Source organism: Amblyomma mixtum, chromosome 8 (assembly GCF_055824585.1).
Source record: "Amblyomma mixtum isolate Tamu chromosome 8, ASM5582458v1, whole genome shotgun sequence".
Taxonomy (NCBI): domain Eukaryota; kingdom Metazoa; phylum Arthropoda; class Arachnida; order Ixodida; family Ixodidae; genus Amblyomma; species Amblyomma mixtum.
Genome location: NC_143019.1, coordinates 21114985 through 21138067, shown reverse-complemented (window position 1 = coordinate 21138067; position 23083 = coordinate 21114985). Strand labels below are relative to the sequence as shown.

The 23083-nt window shown below is 47.5% G+C and overlaps 1 protein-coding gene and 2 non-coding genes across 3 annotated transcripts; 1 reads left to right on the top strand and 2 right to left on the bottom strand.

The window, feature by feature from the left end:
* Positions 1 to 4: 4 nt before the first annotated feature.
* Positions 5 to 19387, bottom strand: LOC149331630 (uncharacterized). The gene is made up of 10 exons (XM_089557385.1): positions 19312 to 19387; positions 13230 to 13495; positions 11006 to 11225; positions 8415 to 8634; positions 7721 to 7874; positions 7098 to 7219; positions 5274 to 5391; positions 4279 to 4452; positions 3066 to 3176; positions 5 to 148 (listed from the first exon to the last, which is right to left on the bottom strand). Exons 1-10 carry the CDS (start codon positions 19385 to 19387, stop codon positions 5 to 7), a joined length of 1605 nt encoding a protein of 534 aa, XP_089413511.1.
* Positions 15393 to 15606, bottom strand: LOC149331632 (small nucleolar RNA U3). The gene has a single exon (XR_016285372.1). It is a non-coding gene; the product is annotated as a small nucleolar RNA U3 (small nucleolar RNA).
* Positions 15909 to 15982, top strand: TRNAN-GUU (transfer RNA asparagine (anticodon GUU)). The gene has a single exon. It is a non-coding gene; the product is annotated as a tRNA-Asn (tRNA).
* Positions 19388 to 23083: the final 3696 nt, after the last annotated feature.

Genomic DNA, 23083 nt, shown 5'->3' with positions numbered 1-23083 from the left:
GACGTCATCCGGAGGTGGCCACGTACTCCCTGAGCCGCTTCTCTCGCTCGTCGGGCGCCGTGCAGTTCCAGGTGACGTCAGAGAGGTGCGTGTCGAAGAGCATCCAGGCGATGTTCTTGCGCAGCTGGAGCCTCTTCACCTTGTCCACCTGCCACAAGAGGGCCGCGCTCTGTTTACGGCTTCTGTTTTCAGCGTCCATCTAGCAAATACGCGACTATCTCTACTTGGAGACAGAGCTTTGCAACTTTTGGCTGCCATTGTGAAAGGTCGCATTTCGGTTCCGCAAACAAAGAGGCGGAATAAAACTACTGCGTCAAGTTTTTATTTAGGTGAACCATCATCATCATCATCAGCCTTACTACACCCACTGCAGGGCAACGGCCTCTCTCATGTCTCTGCAATTAACCCTGTGGCCTTTGCCAGCTGCGGGTACCGTATCCCCTCAAACTTCTTAATCTCATCCGCCCGCCTAACTTTCTGCCGCCCCCTGCTACACTTGCCTTCTCTTGGAATCCACTCCGTTACCCTTAAGGACCAGCGGCTATATTGCCTTCGCATTACATGCTCTGCCCCAAGCCCATTTCTTCCTCTTGATTTCGACTAGGATGTAATTAACCCGTGTTTGTTCCCTCACTGACTCTGCCCGCTTCCGGTCTCTTAACCTTACTCCTATCATTTTTCTTTCCATAGCTCGCCGAACCCCTTTCGTTAGCCTCCATGTTTCTTCCCCATAAATGTGAGTACCGGTAACATACAGCTGTTGTATACATTTTACTTGAGGGTTACTGGTGAATGGTCATTCATAATCTGACAGAGCCTGTCATATGCGCTCCATACCATTCTTATTCTTCTAGTTATTTGCCTCTCATAATCCGGACAAACGGTCACAACCTGACCTAAGTAAACCTATTCCCATACCACTTCAGCACGTCGCTACCATTTCTGAATTGTATTTCTATTGCTAGACGGTTGAGCATTACTTTGGTTTTCTGCATGTTAATTCTTAGACCCACCGTCCAGCTCTGCCTTCCTAACTCACTGATCATGCTTTGCTGCTGATCTCCTGAGTGACTTAGGAAGACAATGTCATCAGCGAATCGCAGATTACTTAGGTATTCTCTGTTAACTGATCCCCAGCTGTTCCCAATTCAGGCCTCGAAATACCCCCTGTAAACAGGCGGTTAATAGCATTGGCGAAATCGTATGTCCCTGTCTCCAAGATTATATTGTCAGACACAAATGTATCATATAATTATAGCCTTCTTCCATGCAATTAAGGTGGTAACAAGCATTGTTTACTTAGCAGACACCATTTGATTTATTAACGATTGCGTGCAGCTCTTGCATAAAAAGGAAGCCTTTAGATGCCTGCCTAAAGATAGTCTTATACGAGTACGCGGCAGACGTATCAGACAATTTTAAAGCCACACGACCCAAAGAGGACATTTAGAAGTAAATGAAGTTCAGGCTGCGCAAATTTGAGCCGGTGACCCAAAATGGCGCAGTTTCTATCACTCAAAACAACGAAGTGAACATCGAGGCAGCCTAACAGAGCCAGTTAAGAACGTCACCTACGGGCAGAAGCCAGGACTTCCGAAACACGAGACTGAAAGGAACTCGAAAGTCTGATGCAAGGGGGACTTGTTCGTTGTAATCGTCAGTGTCGCCTCTCCCATGTTTAAGATAAGATAAGAATTTATTGTGTACAAATTGGTTACGGCGTCTCTCATAGCCTGAGTCGCTTTGGGACGTTAAACCCCATACACCAAACCAAATTGGTTACATAAATTCAGTATACAGGCGAGCGTCCCAAACTCAAGCGACTGTCACGGGTCCCCCGGTAGATTAATACTAACTTGATTAAAAAACAAGCAGCATCACAGAGAGGTACAATTAGCAGTAATAACGATGGTATTTTAAACAAGTAACATTGTAGCGCGTACGTAGACATGTAGCGCATAGACCGCGTTTTATTCCATACGACTCGCTGTATTCTTATATATGGGTATAGAGACTGCGAACTCAACTTCGGTGCGTGTTAGCTGAAAGCTCAATTCCTGCGCCGGACTCGAGGTAAATTCCGTCTGTGCAGTGGAATACTGTGGGTATTCACAATTAGTTTTTTTTTTTTCGTTGCGAAAGGTTACCTTTTCAGAACTTCAATGATCCAAGCTGTCATTTTTGTTGCACAAACGTTTTCGGGACGTCGTCCACGAAAACTTCTGCTCTGCATGTCACGAACCGCGATTGAGAGTCGCTTTTCTCTTGAGTTTATCAGGAAAGCGTATCCCACACCCTAGTAGGCGTCGTTGGTGTCATCCTTGAGTTTCTGCTCGATGTGCGACTATACGGACGTAGAGAACCCTCCCCCCCCCCCCAAAAAAAAAAAAGCGATGAGAGGAGTGAAGCTCCTTGTTTTCCAGCTCTTGTTCACATCATGCCGAAAATGGATAAATAACATAGGACCACAAGAACCGCAGTATTCGGATGAATTTTCAAAGGGACTGCAGCTAGTTATTCAGAACCTCAGAGAGTAGTGGCCGCGGTTTTATGGACCAACAGTATAGAGTCGGCGACGTATTTTATAATAAAAGTGACTAACCCCCTTGACATATTTAGTCCTCTCACGACCCGTGTTCTGTGCGATGTCAGTGCACGTTAAAGAACCCCAGGTGGCCGAAATTTCCGGAGCCCTTCACTGCAGCGTCCCTCATAGCCTGACTCGCTTTGGGACGTTAAACCCCCTGAACCATAAACCATCATGGCTTACAGCGTATTATTTTCTCACATGCAAGGACGCAGGACTAGCAATGTCATGAGACAAATGCTTTGTCCCCTGCAATCTCTAAAGCGTACTTCCTCACGCCAGGAACTAGTGCACGTCGCATAAGACTTAGATGCAATTGGCTGAAACGCAAACGCAGTTGTCATTACACTGGCATTTTGCAGTCGATTTTTTACCTCAGAAACATTGTGGTGACGTTGTAGCCAAGGAAAAAAATAAGTAACTAAAAACAAATAAAAATACCGTCAAGAACGCTCGACATGTCAAGCGCGTCCTCTACCTTTCGCTTGATAGTCTCCCAGCTGTCGTAGAATAAAACAGATGTCGATGTCGCTCCGTACTCCACATCAAGACGGTCCATTCGCCTCAGGGTCACGTTCGGGTCACAGACCTGCACGCAAAAAAAGAGCTCTCTTTTGTGGAAGACAAGGTACACAGCCATATCGCTACAACATTCCATTCGAGTCAATTCTGTGCAGTTCACAGGTGCATGTGGTGGTAGTTTATACTTGTCGCGAATTTACTACTTTAAATCGTCAAGTTTCGTTAACAAGGACGTGCACACCACTAACAAGAACTGAGGGCCCAATCTTCCGTCGAGCTGTAAAACAATATAGGGTTTTAGCATAGTTGAGATGTACTAGCGTAGTCGTGTTCCTAATTCACCTATGCCTTCTGAGCACGCTCACTAGCAGCTGTGCGCCCTACCTTGCTTCATACTGTGCAACTGTACATCAGGCACAAGTTCTCCGGTGTACGTCTACGCTGTCATTTTTCCGCTGTGCTAAATTTATTCAGTGACATGACGCTGAACGGCACGCGGCATTTTCCAAGCATAGCCGCGAAGGATGTTGGGGAAAAAAAATAGATGACGCCTTGGAATCATGCTATGTACGGCCCTCAGAATTCTTAGCAAATTAAGCGCATCAGGAAGCTGTAATAAGGGAGTAATTACTTATTGGCATCCACCCGAGCGCAGCCATACGGCTACAAAGGAAAGCTGTACAGCTTTCTCAGAAACTTCGTAGTTAAAGAAAAATTCGTCCTGGTTCGGGGTTCGAACCCTGGACCACCGCTTTACCGGAGCAGTCGCTCTACCAACTGAGTTAACCGGGAAGGCAAGCTCATGTTAAGGCGAGAGCGAATTGATTAATAACTCGAAGTGGGAACAGTGTTGGTCAAATGTTCCCCTAAAACATTTGACCATCAGGAAGCTGTGCTCACAAGGGGATCTTTATGAGGGGCATTCAGGGACACAAGGGAACTATTACACTCTTGCTCTTCCTTGCGGCCAGCCTTGCACTGTGCAAGTGCACGTGGGCTGAAATGACGCATTCGTGAGGAACTATGCGCCAGCACATTTGTACCTCTTTGTTCATCGTTTCACATTTCTGTTACGCATGGTTTAAGTTGTTCTGGATTTCAAGCATAGGGGTGGAAATGGGGTGTCCTGCTCAGCGCATCGCGGCCGGATGTAACATTTGCCCACGCACCTGTTCGTACCCGACCAGCGTGAACTGGGAGCACGGAGCGTAGGCCGTGCTTTCAGGTGGCGTCGAGGGATCTTGCAGCCGGTACAGCAAGACGCCCATCTCGAACGACAGGCCCACGTAGAGATCCTGGCGCGGGTACGGTTCCGACGCCTGGAGTAGGGTCGCGTGCTTGTCCTGCAAGCAAAAGGAATGTGTCCAAGGCTTAGCTTGAGTTACAGGCTCAATTCGAAAACAAGAAAGGAGATTTGTATTGACACGTGCGTTGCTGTCGATGCATGCCATTACCATTCACGTTGTGCTGCAGCACCTAAAACGCAGCTGACAACTACAGCCTGCGTGGCGAGGTGCCTACAGGCGCAGCCAGTCTAAAACCACAGCGAAAGGCCGGTTTGTGTTATAGTTAGACCACGAGCAGGACTAGCTATGTCATAAGGCAAATGCTTTGTGCCCTCTAATCTATATGGCGTAGTTCCTACACCCAAAAACAGGCGCACGTCACATAATGCTTGGGATGTAGTCTGCCGAAAACGCAAACACAGGTGTCGTTGCACTGTCATTTTTTCTGTCGATTTTTTAGCGCAGAAACGTAGTGGCCACGACGACACGCAGCGCATTCCACAACAAGCTAGGCTCACTACCTTGTAGATGTAACCGTTGTCGGATGGTGCGGTTGGCTGCTTCAGCAGCACTGCAGACGTGCTGAAGTCATTGCACCACGAAACTAAGCAGTGTCAAGGTATTACAGAACAAGGTGTGCAATAGTAGAAGTACAGAACATAGGGAACTGGACAAGGAATAATTAAATGCATGCTTCTAGAATGCTTGACGATATTACCACAGTCTTCGGATGTTTATAAACATACGACACCATAAAGGTCTAAATGCCAATGCGTGAATAATCGAAGACTGCACCGCGCTGACCCAAATCATGCTCCTAACCCTGCTTGATATTTGGGTCTCGCGCCGTACGCATTGCGCCTCTTATTCCCACTCACGAAGCCCAGGTAGGCGGCGCTGGTTGTATTCCAGACGGTGGGCGGAGCGGCTACGCACTGCTTGTCTGTCTCCATGGTCTGCACGCTGCTGATGGAGATCAATACGTCGATGTCGAAGCTGCGCAATTGTTGCAAAGCAGAACAAAAAAAATCAGGGGGCACTTTGGCTCTCTAAAGTGCTGCAAGGCGAAAGCCTTTCCTGGCACACTGTTTGGCATTGACTGCGAGACTGTTTGTGCTGTACTAGTGCTTTATTTGACTACACACTTTGATTACACATTACAACTACACTTTGACTGCAAACTCTGACTGCTTCTTTAGCACGACTCTCTCTCTGCTTCGATGAGTTCGGTTGTATCCATGGCTCTGTTCGCAGTAATGAGGTATGTAATGTGGTCACCCACGGACGCTTTACGCCCCCTGTCGGAGCGGACGACAGCTATTTTATTAGTTGTCGTGTGCTCCAAAAGGGGTCGTCAGGCATCCGTGGGTGACCTCATTACTTCGAATCCGCACACTGACGTCATAACATTTTCGACCCACCGAAAAGCGTGACACCTCTGCTGGCAACCTTCTGTCGACAACGATGAGGCATTAAAGGCTTTCGCCTTCAAATAAATCTCTCGTATTAGGGCAGCGTCCAAAGTGCGCAGTACTGTTCATCCCTTACTCCCATTCGTTCAGCTGCACTTCACTAGAAGAACCGACCACCCAGCGATTTCTTATCCTCCTGGAATGTGCCGTTAAAATGTACTGCAGTTCCTTCTAGTCAAAAATGTCTATTCGGGAGAGTTAATGAAAAGACTAATGTTTACTTTTAATAACCCCTAAAAAGAACTGCGTAAAAGCCAGTTGCCATGAAAAATGACGTTTAAGGAAAAAAAAACTCTTTTTCCATGGTAGCACATGGTAGCGTCAGTTTGTGGGTCAGGAAGAACAAATGCATACTGTACCAGATCTTATCGATAAATGTGTAAGTTCATCGCACCGAAGAAACAACAGCACACTGTTGCTTCGCATAAAGTCTTAGCAAGCACATAAACATATCTATCTAGCCGCCGCGGTGGCTCAGCGGTTATGGTGCACGGCTGCTGACCAAAAAGACGTGGGTTCGATCCCGGCTGCGGCGGCTAGAATTTCTTTGGAGGAGAAATTCTAGAGGCCCGTGTACTGTGCGATGTCAGTGCACGTTAAAGAACCCCAGGTGGTCGAAATTTCCGGAGCCCTCCACTACGGCGTCTCTCATAGCCTTAGTCGCTTTGGGACGTTAAACCCCCCAAAACCAAACCAAACATATTTAGCAGATAAGATGCATAAGAAGCAGTTGTGTAAAAACAGATGAAACTTAAGTATGCGCATTGGCCACAAGTTTTATGGACAAAAAATATTAAGTTCTTGAATGAACTACCCTACAGATCTGTTGGTGTAGATAAATTTTGAACCTACGAAGTGCGATACAAGCAGTTAATACAAAGCCATCTTGTCGCCCACTGTAGTGGAGGCCCATCGTTTTATAATTTCGCCTCCGCCAATATGTAGGCACCAGGGCCGTGACCGATCTTGAAACCTTAGACTTAAGAGATTACCGCCATGGCCACTAAGTCGCCGCGGTAGATACATGGCAGTCTATACTGCAAGCTTGTAGTGCAATTCTTGAATAGCGTATGCCTTTTCCGGCTCGTCTGCGCTCTTCGTGATGCGTCTGTTTTCTCAAGTAGAGCTACCACTGTCGCGTAGTTTATGTTTCTGTTAAAAATGGGAACAGTATTAGGACATACAAGCTGACAACGTGTGTTCCCGCGCATTTTTCGTCCACTCGCATACCTGGCGAGGAGCCGGAACTGCGCCTGGTAGATGGTCCATGCTGCGGTGTCATTGTAGTTCCAAAGTCCCGCCGCCACCACAATGTGCCTGGAACGGTCGCCTTCCTGAAGCTTCCTCAGTGTCTGCAATGCAGCCGAAAGGTACAAATAGCAAAACGCATGTCTAGAACGACGGAATTCTGTACTTCGCAGCTCCCAAAGCAGCTGCGACCAGGAAGGCAAAAAATGACGATGAAATCCTATTAGTTTAACTGTACATATGCTTACATCCAGACCGTTTTAAACCAAATGTTTTCACTAGAGATCGCGGTGGTCAGCCCGAAACACACCCAAACGTGTTCTAGCGTTCTTTCCTTTGTACAAGGACGCACCTGTCACTCAGAAGGCCTTTACGGCAATACGTTACAATGCTACCTGCTGTTCTTCAAAACTGGGTTAGTTGTCAAAGACAGAGACGCGTCTGTCCTAAGGGAAGGTACCTTCGGCTAAAGCTATTTTACATCGAACTGAAACCAGGAACCCGACCACCATTCACCAGAATTTACATCCACTCACTAAACCTCACAGAACTCCTCAAGAGGCAAGGAATGAGTGCTTCGTGCTTTTTTTTCCCGCCGTCCTCACCGCGAGCACCGGACCAACGTTGGCCACCAAGAGCGCTATGTGGCTGGCGCGAGTGACAACGTTGAGAATGCCGTAGTGCTTGATATTGTTGCAGGCCAGGTCTCCCAGTTCCTGCTTGACCATATCGTCGTCCAAGGATGCGGGGGCCACGTACCTGCATGGCATAAAATATAAAGTTTAGTAATTGCCCGAATCGTCATAGGGCAACTTAGGCAAGAAGCTCCTGCGCACTAAGAAAGAGGTCCCAACGCACTGAAGTACAGCTCGAGCACAACTTGATTGGGATCCGTCAGAAGATTGAAAACGTCAATGCAAATTTTAGTTCATAAAGACGTACAGTCTTTGTCAAAAGTAACCAGGCTGCATAGTTTGCTTCTCATTCGTATAGTAGACCCCTTACGTCTTCCCTGAAGATCAAAAAGTTCTTTGGAGGTGAGACCAGGGGTTCTTACCGCACAGAAATTTAGAGCTTGAGGGCTGGCATAATAGCTTTAATATAAAACTGAGAAGAAAAACGTGCAGCCAGGTTACTTCTGAGAAAGACTGTACGTATTACAGCCGATAACGAAACACTAATTAGATTACATCCAGCTACATATAGTAACAAATAGTAAAAGGTAATAATAGAGATAGCAACAAAGTTAGTGGTTATAGCCAAGTGAATGATTGGCACAGACGTCCTCTGCGCACTGACCGCGCGTCGAAGGACACGCCGCCGTGGTAGTCGGAGAACTCTTCGCCCCTGAGCATGCGCACAAAGTTCCGCCAGGCGCCGCCACCTTCGGAACCTCGCAGCTTCCCGTTGGAGACGAGAACGTGCGTGAAGAACACGTAGCTGCACACGCCAGGCGCCGGGTACGAGGTGAAGACTGTGGCGCTGCCGCCCATTGTGCACACCAGGGGCGTTCGGGGGGCTGCACCGAGGTCATCGAACAAGAGAATGAGTTGAAGTTGAAAGTTCATTGAGGAATTCAAACAAAGTTACAAGCGTATACAGCGAGATGCCCCATGGTAAAAGACCGCGGGCGGTACCTCCCATGAAAATAAATTTCAATAAGCAACAAAATACAAAATGGACAACACATTAATTAGCAATGCAGAGAATAAATATAAGTACATAGTGTAATATGAGTTACTGAAATATTTAAATACAAACAATGTAATGCAGGAGAATGTACAATAAAACACTCACAGGTGCCGCGATACATAGAATCAATAAAAAAAATCACACATTAAGAAGGAAAAGCTTTAATTTGACCTTGAACAAAGAAAGCGCATAGTTTGTTTGATGTCTACGTTCAAAGAGTTCCAAAATGATATCGATGAAAAATGAAGGCGTTGTTTCCCGTAGTTAGTTCTGACCTTAGGTAGTAAAAAGTTATTACGCAGCGCAAAACGTGTGACGATGTTGCTCATGATCGTGCCGGGAGAAAATATGCTTAGCGGGAGATGATGATGAAGAATCTTAAAGAATAGGATACCAATGTTGTAAAAATAAAGTGCAGAGATATTGCTTAGGACTTCGCGCAAGGTCATCTCTGCCGGTCCCAATGAATCGCACGGAATACAACATACACTGTGCCGAACTTCTAAAAAAGTCCGTTGGTGTACACCGCCACCAACAGCACCGCCAAAAAGCACCACCACTTTTATCATCAACATAATATTCATCACATTATTAGGTTAGGTTTATGGGGTTTAACTTCCCAATTTGACTCAGGCTATGAGAAACGCCGTAGTGGAGGGCTCCGGAAATTTCGACCAACTGGGGTTCTTTACCGTGCACTGACATCGCACAGTGCACGGGCCTCTAGAATTTCGCCTCCATCGAAATTCGACCGCAGCGGCCGAGACTGAATCCTCGTCTCTCGGCTCGGTAGCCGAGCACCATAACCACTGAGCCACCGCGGCGGGGCTCATAACAATTATTAGTCAAACAGCAAATATAAAGTATTCGTCCTAGAATTTCCCTTACCGCTGGCCTGGCACTTACTGTTTGATATCAGAAAACGTAAATTTTAATGGAGCCGCCGCGGTGGCTCAGTGGCTATGGTACTCGGCTGCTGTCCCGAAAGACGCGGGTTCGATCCCGGCAGCGGCGGTTGAATTTCTTTGGAGGAGAAATTCGAGGCCCGTGTACTGTGCGATGTCAGTGCACGTTAAAGAACCCCAGGTGGTCGAAATTTCCGGAGCCCTCCACTACGGCGTCTCTCATAGCCTTAGTCGCTTTGGGACGTTAAACCCCATAAACCATAAACCAACCGTAAATTTTAATGCCCACAAGCATAAGGGGATTGGCAACGTGTAAAGGCAGTTTTTCGGAGAAACTTCAGGCATGCTTAAAGGCGGGAGTTGCAGCCGTCTGTGAACAAATGATATTTCACTTTCCGCAATTTTATAATCACAATTTGAGAAGTCTGTTACTACATTTTCCGTGACAGGCTCAAAAGGCACGCACAGAGCAGTGTCCAAAAAGGGGATAGGTACTGTATTATTTGATGACGGACCATTCCCCTCGGCGATGCAGCCCTTCGACGGTTTACATCCGAGCGGCAGAAGTTTGAACACAACAGGAAGGAATATGAGCTACTTTGCGCCGGGAGGTCTTGAAAAGCATGCTGCGTTCATTGCCTCTTTTAGTAGCATTCTTTCCTTCCTGGCTCTTCTCAAAAATTGCAACGTGCCTGAAATATGTGGTGGTGGAATATCGTGACTTTAGTGATAACTCAACTTTGGTACCCCGTAAACTTCAGCATTTAACGTACTTGTTTCCACAAAACACCACTTTCTACCAAACAGATATTAGTAACTTATTTCTTGAAAAAAAAAGCATTCAACGTCGCCTGACGATAAATACAATTGTCGAATCCAGTGCTTTGTTGCATATATTGTTTTTATTGTTACAAGATGCGATTGTTTCCTAATGGCATGCCAAGTTGAATACAAGTGTTAAAAGTAAAACAAACATAGACATTTATACCTCAAGCCTGTCATTATTCATTATTGCTGCATACATTTTTTGTTCATTCTTCATTTCTTTTTCTGCCCTCATCGCCTTTACAAACCTGCAATCCGGCCCTCGGATTTAGATACCCCCGATTTAAACGGAGATGAGGTGCAAAAACTCCATGCGCTGTGCGATGCCACTCCATGTGGCCACTGTGAATCCAGGGTCCTCCACCACCACGTCCCTCGTAGGGGAAGTGCAGCTCCGCGATATGAAACCCCGCACGCAACCACTTGATCTCATTACAAACGTCATGTGCTGCTCTTGGCCTGCCTCACTGGTTGTAGTGGTGGTGCTCTGCCGGGTGCTCTTCCTGGTCGGCAGCGGCTTCCGAGTCTTGGGTTCGACCACGGGAGGGAGGGGCTCGTCCTCCACGGCAGGGAAGCCAGGCTTGAGCGTCGTCGTCGAGACCGTGGTTGGGGTGGTGGCCGCCGTGCCGCTTCCTGGAGTTGATCCCACTGCCTGTATCTCCGTCGACTTTTTCTCTGGCGCCTTCCCCTGCAATGGTAAAGCCACGGTGGGTCCGATGGCAAACAGTCTCTCTGTCATACTTCACAGTCTCCAATCCTTGCTTTCTGCCTCATTAGCTGTCATATGCTGGCTACACTTGTGTAAATTATATGACGGTAAGGCTTAGCGTGGGATAGCTAACCTTTAAGTTGAGTGATGAGATAGTATAGATCAGTAACTCTATGTTACTGGGAGAATTTCCGAAGTTGAGTCTTTACTCCTTACGGCTGACGCCGAACCTGCTTCGTTATGGGCCGCCGCGATGGCTCAGTGGTTATGGCGCTCAACTGCTGACCCGAAAGACGCGGGTTCGATCCCGGCCGCGGCGGTCGAATTTCGATGGAGGCGAAAACCTAGAGGCCCGTGTACTGCGCGGTGTGAGTGCACGTTAAAGAGCCCCAGGTGATCGAAATTTCCGGAGCCCCCTTCACTTCGGCGTCACTCATAGCCTGAGTCGATTTGGAACGTTAAACCCCATAAACCAAACCATACCATCGTTATGGGTTAACTCTGATCTATTCGGCCTCTCTCCTACCTGCTAGACGTCCTGGTTACCTTACCTAAAAGTACACAGCTCACGAGGTTCTGTTCAGGGCCAGGTAGCGTGGCTCGTTTTGCACTGGCAACGTTCAAATCTACTAAACGGAGAGAGGAACTCCCGTCCTCCCCCATCCGGAGCTAAGGAATTGCAGGGTTGCAACAAGCCGCCTACACTAGAGGCCATAGAAGAAGACTTCTTGGGGAAGTATTCTGACAATAGCTGTACCACCCGCACAGGTAATAGAGCTCAGGTGCGTTACAAACTGACTACATTCCCTAGTATTAGAGGCGAGTGCGATATTGATGCCGTAGCAGTTGCTTCTTGGTCCCAGAAAGCACTAGAATAATGGAATAAGCAGCGGATGTCAGAATACTGGGCTGTGCACATGAAATGAACAGACTACATGTTGTTGGCTTTAATGAGAAGCAAAAGGAAGAGTACTCTTCCGCAACGCGTTTTAGTAGGCTGATTGCAAAACCAGAGCCTAAATAGCTCGACTGCCAGCATTACTCAGTGTAAATTCGTTAAAAGCGCATGGGCCGTTATAACCAACATGCCACGCAAGGCTCGTGCTGATTGTCACAAAATATTTCATATTACTTTGCAGTAAAGTCCCAACGGTTGCTTCCTCTTTGTACTTACAGCATAATGCACGAACTGCCACCTCCTTCTAACGCAGGTGCTTATAAATAAGGGATAACGGCTGATTCTAGAGGGCGCTGGGTTAAAGGATGAAACTTTTCCCTCCAGGACTGATTTGAATGACAGTGTCCATGCAAGGCCCTCCTGTACTATTGACCACAGAGGACACATGCAATGCATAGACCTCACCTGAGCTCAGATGTGTTACGTTCACACAGAATGAGTATGTGAACGCGAGTGCTTTTGGTTTCAGTGTATTACACCAATGCACCCTATAGCATAGGATGTCCCGACATATACCCGGCCTCTTTGTCCGCCTAATCTGTATCATCTTCCTGTTACCGTACCATCTAAAAAACTTTGAGGTCACTGCAGCGACCCGCATTGGAGCAATGCGAAAGCTAAGCGTCCTCATACTATATCGACGTCTGTGGCTGTTCTGACGTCCACGTGCAATATCGACGTCCTTGCCTATTTTGACGTATAAGTGTATTTTTCGCGTTTTTCACGTTTATTTATATCAATAATTACAACTCATCAACCAAATTATCCCACTGCAACATTTTATCGCGCACAACCTGTCACAATCACACTTTCACACATTTATCTTCAGAGAACGACGTAATCGTGCGGACAACTTTTGCGGACACTTTTTGCTGACGTGAAAGAGCAGTATAATGCCTTCACGCTAATAATTAAAATTGATTTCAAATCCCTCTAGTGATCGAGACACACACACCGTTAAAGGTACTTGGAGTGCACTACACTGATGTATTTGCCAAAGAGACGTCGACCGGTCCGCATCGTACCGTGGTGACGGTCGCCGACTCTGGCACCGCGTCGCTGGCCTCTGTCTCGGCAGCGGGGGTCGTAGTCCCTTCGCCTCCGGGTCTGGTGCGGCAGGGTGGCTCTTCTCCGTCCTCGTCGCACCAGGGCTCCGGGGTGCGCTTTGTGTGCTTCTTCGCTGCACGATGTGCCTCCGTGGCTTGGGTCGTGGAGGGCACCAACTGGTGTTCACCGGTCGCGTCTGGGCAGTGCTTCTTCTTGTGGCCCCACGACGCGGTGTCGGTGCCCCCTGAAAGGCAACCAATGCACGCCGGGTAGGAATTTATTTCAGTTCCGGCCGTACTTATTGTTTCTGACTCGTTAGAAGTACACAAAAAATGTAAAAGAGCAGCTGAGCTGGAAGCCGCGTAAAGGGATACTGAAGCTGTTTTGAAAAACTGCAGCAAACGCTGCATACAATTAAGCGATTATAGCGAGATGAAATCGTGATCTTGCGTAGCAACGCGACAGCGTTAAAGGCACCGGTGTCCCGAAAATTCGGTGTCGGTGTTGTCGGCGTTGTGAGCGAAAACCACTAGCATGATTCTTGCAGGTGGGGCCCAGAGAGTAACCTAGGAAGCAGGTGGGCGACCTAGGTCACGTGACCATGCAGCGTCATCACAACCTGGCCATAAGATAGGGATCAAACTGCCCTCCATGAAAGGTGGCAGTGCAATTATTGATTGATCGCTCGGGAAGAGCAACCTGGACCAGACAAGGCCCCTCGTTAGAAGTTGATATAATGACGGTTCGCAGGGATCTATGAATGCAAAGTAGCGAATAACCGTCTGCATATTTGGCAGTTAACTCAATACTCTATCGTGCCATACCCTTAAAGCTAGCTTAAGTGTGCCCTTAAATTTTTTTTTGTGACCCTCACTGGTGGCGGTCATTTGCTGCGCGCCGTCGGAAAACTGCGTAACGCACAGTTTAGTTCTGGTGCCTACCAAATTAGGATGAAGACGGCTTGCGTCCATCGAAAGAAAAAATGGCTGAGGCTTAACTTGGTTAAGCCTGGAGAATGCGAAGCATCATCGTGTCGCGTAATTTGGAGGCGCACAACCACAGCGACGGCGCGAGGTGGGCCCCCGTTTCTCCACTGTCGTGACGTCATCGTGTCACGTGGTGTGACGTCATGTATCACGTGATTTGGAGGCGCACAACCACATCGACGGCGCGAGGTGGGCCCCCGTTTCTCCACTGCCGTGACGTCATCGTGTCACGTGGTGTGGCATCATTGTGTCACGTGATTTGGAGGCGCATAACCACGGTGAAGGGCTGAAGTGGTAGCTAAAGTAGTATGCTTCGCATAAAAGAAATCCAATGGTTACTTCTGATAGAGGAAAAAAATGAACCTAGAAGCAAAGTTCGGAGACTTCAGAGTAATTAATTATAGGCAAAAAAATTACCGACGATTACGTTACTTCCTAATGCGAAATTTGAGCGCAGCAGATAAGCTGTTTCACCTTTTCGATAGACTGAGGCAAAGAAATCGAGCAACACATGTATGCGCTATCACAGAATTTTTTTTTAGCAGACGGAGGACTTCCATCGGTCGTCTCGCTCATGGCTCAGAAAGAACTGGCAGATAATTTCGCAGTGGCGAACGGCAGCGGCAATTTCGGCTCGGGCGGTGCACATATACAGATCCGCCGCCACCGATCTGGCTCTCTGATTGCCACCGCACAGGGGTTGCATTGGAGGAGGAGCGAAGAAAGGAATTAAGTTCGAGCCGGCGCTTTGACAACCGGAGACTCGCAGGAAGAGGGGGGAGGGGGGCGGCGTGTACACCCAGCGGCAAACGATGGGGGCAGAAGCGCGCGCAGCAAGCGGACAACACGATAAAGGGAGGAGGGAAGAGATAGCAGCGACTGACTGATGCCGCTGACGCCGATAGTGAGTCAACCCCAGCTGCGGATGAAAGGGGGGCGGAGCTGGTTACGAGGCCGACGACAACGCCGACGACGACGCGAAACCCAGGAACGGACGCCAAAGAGCTGCGCTCTAAAATATCGATATAGCAAAGAGAACGCTATGACATCACATCCACCGGAAGTCGCGACGGCATAAGAGCTTTGCATTATTGCCCTCGCTAATTATAATGGCATGAGTTCTTATTTTCGGTTCGATTAAAAAATGCACACTCAACCACTCAGACTGAGTCTCCGCCCTCCCACTAGATAATTAAGCCTAGGGGAACGGTCCTCAATGGCAGGGACCCGGGTCGGAACCCATAGTCCCGTAGCAAGCTTCGCGCTCAGGCAGAGACCCTCGACTCCTCATCGTGGATGAGTGTGTTCCGCAATCGCGACTTGCGACTCGACGTCATCCTATAGAAATGATCCTACGAAGAATGATCTTGCCCTACCGCTCGCGATCCTGAGCAACCTCCTTCGGCCGTACACTTAAGACCGGTTTAGCATGCGAAAGAAATCAATAATCGACTGTTGAAGACTACTACTAAACCTTTTTTCTTTACAGCGGTACATTTAGGAGGCATTTAGGCAATGAACTACTATCTGAGTTAAGTAATATTAGCTAAAGTAATTGAAAGATTAATCAAAACAATGGCCAATACAATCACCATAACGCACTCGCGAGCATGACACAATTGCAAGTGATCATGATACAGAACCATTTTTTAGACGACTCATCCCATCCCCGCCTCCGTGGCGCAATCGGCTAGCGCGTTCGGCTGTTAACCGAAAGGTTGGAGGTTCGAGCCCTCCCGGGGGCGGCGAATTTTTTTTTTTGGCATTGAAATTTGGAGGCGCACAACCACAGCGACGGCGCGAGGTGGGCGGTGGGTCCCCGTTTCTCCACTGTCGTGACGTCATCGTGTCACGTGGTGTGACGTCATGTATCACGTGATTTGGAGGCGCACAGCGACGGCGGGCCCCAGTTTGGGTGGATGGGTGGATGGATGGATGGAAAAAACTTTATTGCTGATAAATTTAAGGTGTTCTTGACCCTTACGGGTCACTGGGCGCCGTGTTCGATCCTTGGTCCAGGATGCCGCACTTGACTGCTGCCATCGTGGCTCGGCGCACAAGGAATCGTTGCGCTTCCTCGTCCTCGCTGGCCAGCAAGTGCTCCCACTGCATCACACTCGGGTTTATTCTTGGCTCTAAGTCTGCCTTAGGGCAGGTCCATGTGATATGTTCTAGTGTAGGTTTACCCTGACACCACGGACATTCGTCTGCATATTGTGTAGGGAAAATCTTGTGTAGTTTGTGAAGGTGTGGGTAGGTACCGGTTTGTAGTCTGCGCCAGTCTACCGCCTCCTCTTTGGTGAGCCTTTTGTGTGGGGCTGGGTAGCGTTTCCGCTGACCCCTGTAATGATCGACTATATCTGAGTACGTGGGGGTAACTGGGTCAAAGGTGCCTGTGGTGCAAAGTGCTGAGTCTGGAGAAATTACGGCTACCTCTAGGTACACAAAGAGACAAGGAACAGATTAATAATGAAGACAGAAACAACATCTGGGTAAGACCAATACCACGACACATGGATCCGAATTTACATCATGAAAGACGACAAGCCAGAGTCCGAGCACTCACCAGGGAACTCAGCGACAATCCCAACGTAGTCTACACGGACGCAGCAAAGTACCGATACCAACGCAAAACAATCGCCGTTGTAACAGACGAAGGAGGGCAAGAAATAACCAGCGCAACGATAACCAACCCAAACATAGAAGCAGCTGAAGAAGCCGCCATTGCTCTGGCAATATCGCACGGCAACGCAACAGGACACAACCTCACTATAGTGACGGACTCCAAACAAGCATGTAGAAACTACACAAGAGGCAGGATCGACAGCATCGCCAATCATGTTCTAAACACGACGAGAAGACACAAAAACACTAAACATAGTATAGTGTGGGTTCCGGGACATGAGGGGATGAGGGGCAACGTGGCAGCAGACGAGTTAGCTCGAGGATACGTCAACCGAGCAGACTCAGCCCCCGTTTCTCCACTGCCGTGACGTCATCGTGTCACGTGGTGTGGCATGATCGTGTCACGTGATTTGGAGGCGCATAACCACGGTGAAGGGCTGAAGTGGTAGCTAAAGTAGTATGCTTCGCATAAAAATGGGCGTATGGCTATGTACTGTCTGATGAAGCGACGACGAGAAATCATGGGCAGCAAACGTGCATCTCAGGTAGTCGGGACCAGCAACATCTTCAGATTTTTTTTTCCTTACACAGAGTACTAAGGTGGTAACAGTTAAAATAACACGACGTTGTATTTGCAAGAAACAGTTTCGCGCGTACACATGAAATAGACAGCAAGTTACTACGACTCTATAAAGGCTGTCATTAGGGCCTTTGTCGCTTCGTGTTGCTCAACGCGATTTGAAGGTTATAACCCTAGCGATTACCGTTTCACCCCATACGCAAAGTGCAGAAACTGCAACGTGTCGTCATTAAACCACTGCAGCGCGTACTGTGCGTATACGAGAACGCCGGCAGTCGCAGATGCGAGCGCAACAGTTATCGTTCACTGCCCTATGCCAAGGGAATGCGAACGCATTGCACCAACTCCGCAAGCCGAATGCAGAGAAGTTAACGGTGCATTCAATTAAACATGGCAGCAAACTGTTTCCCAAACTAAACGTTGCTAAAACAGCGCCAAAAGACGGCGGACAAGAAGAAAGGTGGGCACAAAAGCAATTTCCCAGTCCAAAAGTATATCAGTACAGATTGAGTGACCAAGTTTACAAGTTCGTGCTGTTCAGAATGCATAACAGCACTCTTACCATGCGGCACGTATGAGAGAGGAAGGATGGTTAGAAAATTTCTATGCTCCTGCGGATCGGGCCCTGACTGCAAATAACGAAAGCCAGCCTAAGGAGTTATAACACTCGGGCTAATACCAGTGACCAGCATTAGATGGTTGTGTGTCGTGGTCATCCATTTGCTTTTGAGTTCTTTTCTTACTTGCTTTGGGAAAGCGTCATACGTTGTGAGAGCGCCCACTACTACACCAGCCTTCATGTTTCCGTGGTTTTGCCTCTCGCTTACACGCCGCCGCACGAGCACCAGCTTCTCACTTTGTCGTTCAGCTTCAGGCGTGGCAGTGCTCTTAGCGCGACTCACCTACAGCGTCTGCACTCCAGGTCTGGCCGTCAGGTCAGCGCATAGGTTTTATTTAAGCTCGGAGCTGCCCCGTATAAGTGCCGCTCCGTCGCTTCCGACCGCTGTGGCGCCAATCGACGCCTCCTATCTGCGCTGCTGCGTCGCTCACTGTTCCGGCGGAAATTGTCGCCGCATACGCACTCCATGCCCCTTGCACATACTGTGCCTCCTTTCCTTAGCTATTATTTTTTTTTTTTTGCTTTTGTCCCAGCCCTTTTCGCCTCAAAAGAAATACTCTTCTGCTTCTTCCTGCGGCGCAAACGCGCTGTGCCCCACCACCGGTGCCGCTGTCCGGATGGGCGAGGGTGCGGGCGACCAAGATCGACGCTCTACGCGAATGCACTAGGACCTTCCTGAAACAGCTAGCGCTGTGCAAATAGCGAAATAAAAGACCTTGCATTTACTGTTACACGTTTTATACTCAGAAGACGCCGACATGCAATCCTCTGCGCCAGGAATTTAACCTCCTGAAGCCTTCTGTCTTCAAACGCATACCTGGAACCCTCTGCTTTGCATTGTTCAATGTGAATTTGATGGAGGAAAAAGCACTTGTAATGAGGGCGACGCAGCCAGAAATCATCGGCACGTTAAAGAACCCGATATCATCGAAATTTCCGGGGCCCTTCACTACGGCGCCCCTCATAGCCTGATTCGCTTGGGGACGTTGAACCCCAATAAACCAAATAAAATCAAACCAATCTACACAACAGCACAAAGGCCAGTGCCTCTGAGTGATCTTTTTGCGCTTTCCAAGCATTTCGTTATTAGGAATTTTTCACGTAATTGGATTCTGATTCAAGAATGAACAGGTAGGCATCTATCAGGGCAACTGGGACAGTTCTTTTTTTTCTCTCTTCTGAAAAGCGTAACTCTTGTTAGCGTCTCTGGCATGTTGGCCACAGCTGTACTCAGCGCAGCCTGCACTTACCTCCACGGCTGAAGAGCAGCACAATGATTATCCCCACGAGCATCGTGATGACGAGCACTGCGGTCAGCGGCCACATGGGGTTGGTGTGCTTCTCAGGCGCCCTGCAAATACGAACCAGGACGGGTTGAGCCCTTCGGTGCTTCACAAAGACTTAGGAAGGAAAGAGTTACGTAATGAGGCCACTCACATTCTTGTCTGACGTGTACAGACTACTGCGTCGCTCAGATAGAACCGTATAACGCTTGACTTGACTAAGTGAATGCCCTGTTCAAGATGAAATTTCGCAAGAGGTGGCCCTGGGAATTCAGGTGGCCGTGGGAATTCAGGCTCATTTTATACTACGCTTGAAAGAATTGCACGTCTGATTTGGTCAAAATTGGCTGGAATTCCGCATAGTAAGCGACGATTGCAGGCTAGGAAACACAGTTTCACAGTAGCTGTACTGGCATCGCCATCTCTCATCGACAGCAGAATGATGAAAGCAGACGACATAGAATACAAAATTAAGGCTGCTCCCAATCCCTCCTGATTGGATGTGACCATCTTTAAACAAGTACGCCTGATGTGAAAGTGGCATAGGAAGTCTTCAGTCTACTTACTCTGTTGCAAACGGCTCTGGAAAAGAGCACAAAGGACAAAATTTAAACCAACTTCGAATGTATCGGTAGTATTCGCCATCATTGCCAGAAGTAACTAAGCAAGCGGGTGCGTTCGCAGCAGTATAGTGATGTACTTTTGGCAGCCCTTAGGCTTTAAATCATTTTAAAGTAAGGAACATCCTTCTTTTCACCTTTCGAGGTCTTTTGATCTTTAGGTGTGCCGCGAGAACTACCTGACCGAGAAGCACACTTTTTTTATGGGTTACCTTTTGCAAAGATGGTACGTTCGTGTATAATGAAGCGTATTGGTTTATGTAGGTGCATGAATGTATATGCACACGTGCTTGCGTCTGTATACTTGCGTGTCCTTACGGAACCATTCCATTTTAAAATCGAGTATTTAATGTGACTGGGTGACGCAGCATTTCACAGCATGAGGTAGGTACGACGAATGCTCCTTGCCGAACTACCGCTACCCCATACTCATCGTAGGCGGTTCCCCGAACCCGACGAACATTTAACACTTACAATGATCTATTTTTTTGTGGGGGCATCCTTCCTTGGTATCAAATGCCCGGGTTTTGTGCGGGATTATATTCAGCAGACCACTGATTATTTACCGCCAGGAATATTGATAGAAACTCGTTGTGTTGCAAACGCTACACCAAACGTGCATAGTTCACTAGCAGCATTGCTTTCTCCCTCGTCTAAGTAGGGAAGATATGTGACGGAGCTTGATTTGCAGCTTCGAGCGGCTCTGGGAAAGAGACTGTGTTAGTCTGCAGCACTCACGTACAGCAAATGGACATAGTATGGACACATCCCTCGCAGTCTGGTGATGCACACATGTTATGTTCCAAAGCCATATTAAGCATGAAATGCTTTTAGCCCCCGTTGTCGGCAGTGTGGTGACGTCACGCCGAGACCGAGAGCCATCATCCGGGCACTGAAATCCACTCATCCGGGCACTGAAATCCACTCATCCGGGCACTGAAATCGAGTCAATCGGGCACTGAAATCGAGTCATCCGGGCACTGAAATCGAGTCATCCGGGCTCTGAAACGAGAACATCCGGGCACCGTACGAGACTTAACGAGATTTAACGAGACTCTCTAAGCCCTCCTACGCGACCGGCATGCAAGCAACGGTTGGTCTCCAAACGAGTCACAAAAAATAACTGCTGCCAGTGCCTTCTCAATGTTTATCAAGATATCAGTCGCGCTGTGCGTTTGATAATGCACGGAATTATAATTTCCGATTTCTAATAACGCCTGCAAAAAGCACATAAATGCCACGTACACTTCGTTGTCGTACGTGATCTCTTAGGGGCTTCGCGCATCGAAGCAAAGCTGCGCAGGTGCACAGGGGCCCGGGGGAGAAGCGCTGCGTTCAAAGGGCAAGGCATCGCGCCGAACGGGTGGTGGCGTTCCTCCCTTGCTTTACGGTGCGGTTCGGGTGTCCACCGAGATGGCAGAGAATTACTGCGCCATTTCCTTTCCTCAAAAAACCAAATGGCAAGGCATCGCGCTGAACGGGTGGTGGCGTTCCTCCCTTCCTGTACGGTGCGGTTCGGGTGTCCACCGAGATGACATTAGGCCCGTAAACATTTCATGCTTACTCTACTCTCGGTTACGGGAGAGGCAGAGATTTTTTTATTTATTTATTTATTCGATACTGTCAATCCCATCAGGGATCGTAACAGGGAGGGCATTCAAAGTACAGAGGCACACAAAAAAAATAGCAATGGTAATTAATCAAAGTACATAAAAAATATAACACGAGATTATACATTAGAAGATACGAATAACAAACAAACCAGAGTGAGGAGCATGTGACATGATTTTGGCGGACAATAATACCACAAGTGAAAACACAAACGGAAGGAATAACTTGGTAATGACATATATGAACTCAATAAATACTAAGATATAAGTAGTTGATTTTCCACACGTGTGCTAAAGGAATTCAATGATGGACTACTAACAATGGATGTGTTCAAGGTGTTCCATTCGCGTATAGCACGAGGGAAGTAGGAATATTTGAAAGTGTCAGTACGGAATGAAAACTCGTTTAGAGTGTGTATGTGTTTATTACGTGTTTGTCGCGTTTGTGATTGTGATATGTATCTTGAAGTGGCGACTTTTAATTGATTGTGTACGAGTTGGTACATGGTTTTAAGGCGCGCTAGTTTTGCTCTGTTTTGAAGGGTTAGTAGTCCTGCGTGTTTGATTAGTTCTGTTGGTGAGTCTGTCAACCTGTGTCTATTAAATATACATCTGACCGCCTTCCTCTGCACTGCTTCTATTTGTTTAGTGAGCTTGTTAGTGAAAGGAAACCAAACAACATTAGCATACTCTAGAATTGGTCTGACATATGTGTTATATGCAAGAAGCTTTGTTTCTGATGGTACTAGTTTGAGGCGTCTATTAATGAAAAATAACTGTTTTAAGGCGGTTGATGTGACATTGTTAACATGAGAATCCCATCTGAGGTCAGAGGTTAGTGTTATGCCCAAATATTTATATTCGGACACCGAATCAAGAGGAATATTGTTTAATGTGTACTGAAAATTTGATTTGTGTATCTTTCTGGTTACGGATAAAGAAACTGATTTTTTAACATTAATAGTCATCTGCCATTCTTCACACCACTTGGTCACTGCTGTTAAAGCGTTATTTAAAGCTATATGGTCATTGACGCAGTTAATTTCCTGGTAAAGTACACAGTCATCAGCAAAAAGTTTAATATTGTGAGAAATACTAGTAGGTAAGTCGTTTATAAAAATTAAAAATAATACTGGGCCAAGAACACTACCTTGTGGCACGCCGGATGTAACATTAGTTGTTTCGGACTTAACATTGTTAATTTCGACGAATTGAGTACGGTCAGTCAAGTAATCAACGATCCAATCTACTATAGGGCCAGCTCCAAGGGTTGCATTAAGTTTCATAATAAGTTTGGAATGTGAAACGCGGTCGAAAGCTTTCGAAAAGTCTAAGAAAATGAGATCGATTTGTTTCTGCTGATCAATAGCGAAGGATATGTCATGTGTAAGTTCGATTAGTTGTGTGACTGTAGAAACTCCTTTCCGAAAGCCGTGCTGAAAAGGTGTTAAAATTTGATTTTCCTCTAAGTAGGTTGTTATGTGCTTTAAGATAATGTGCTCTAGTAAC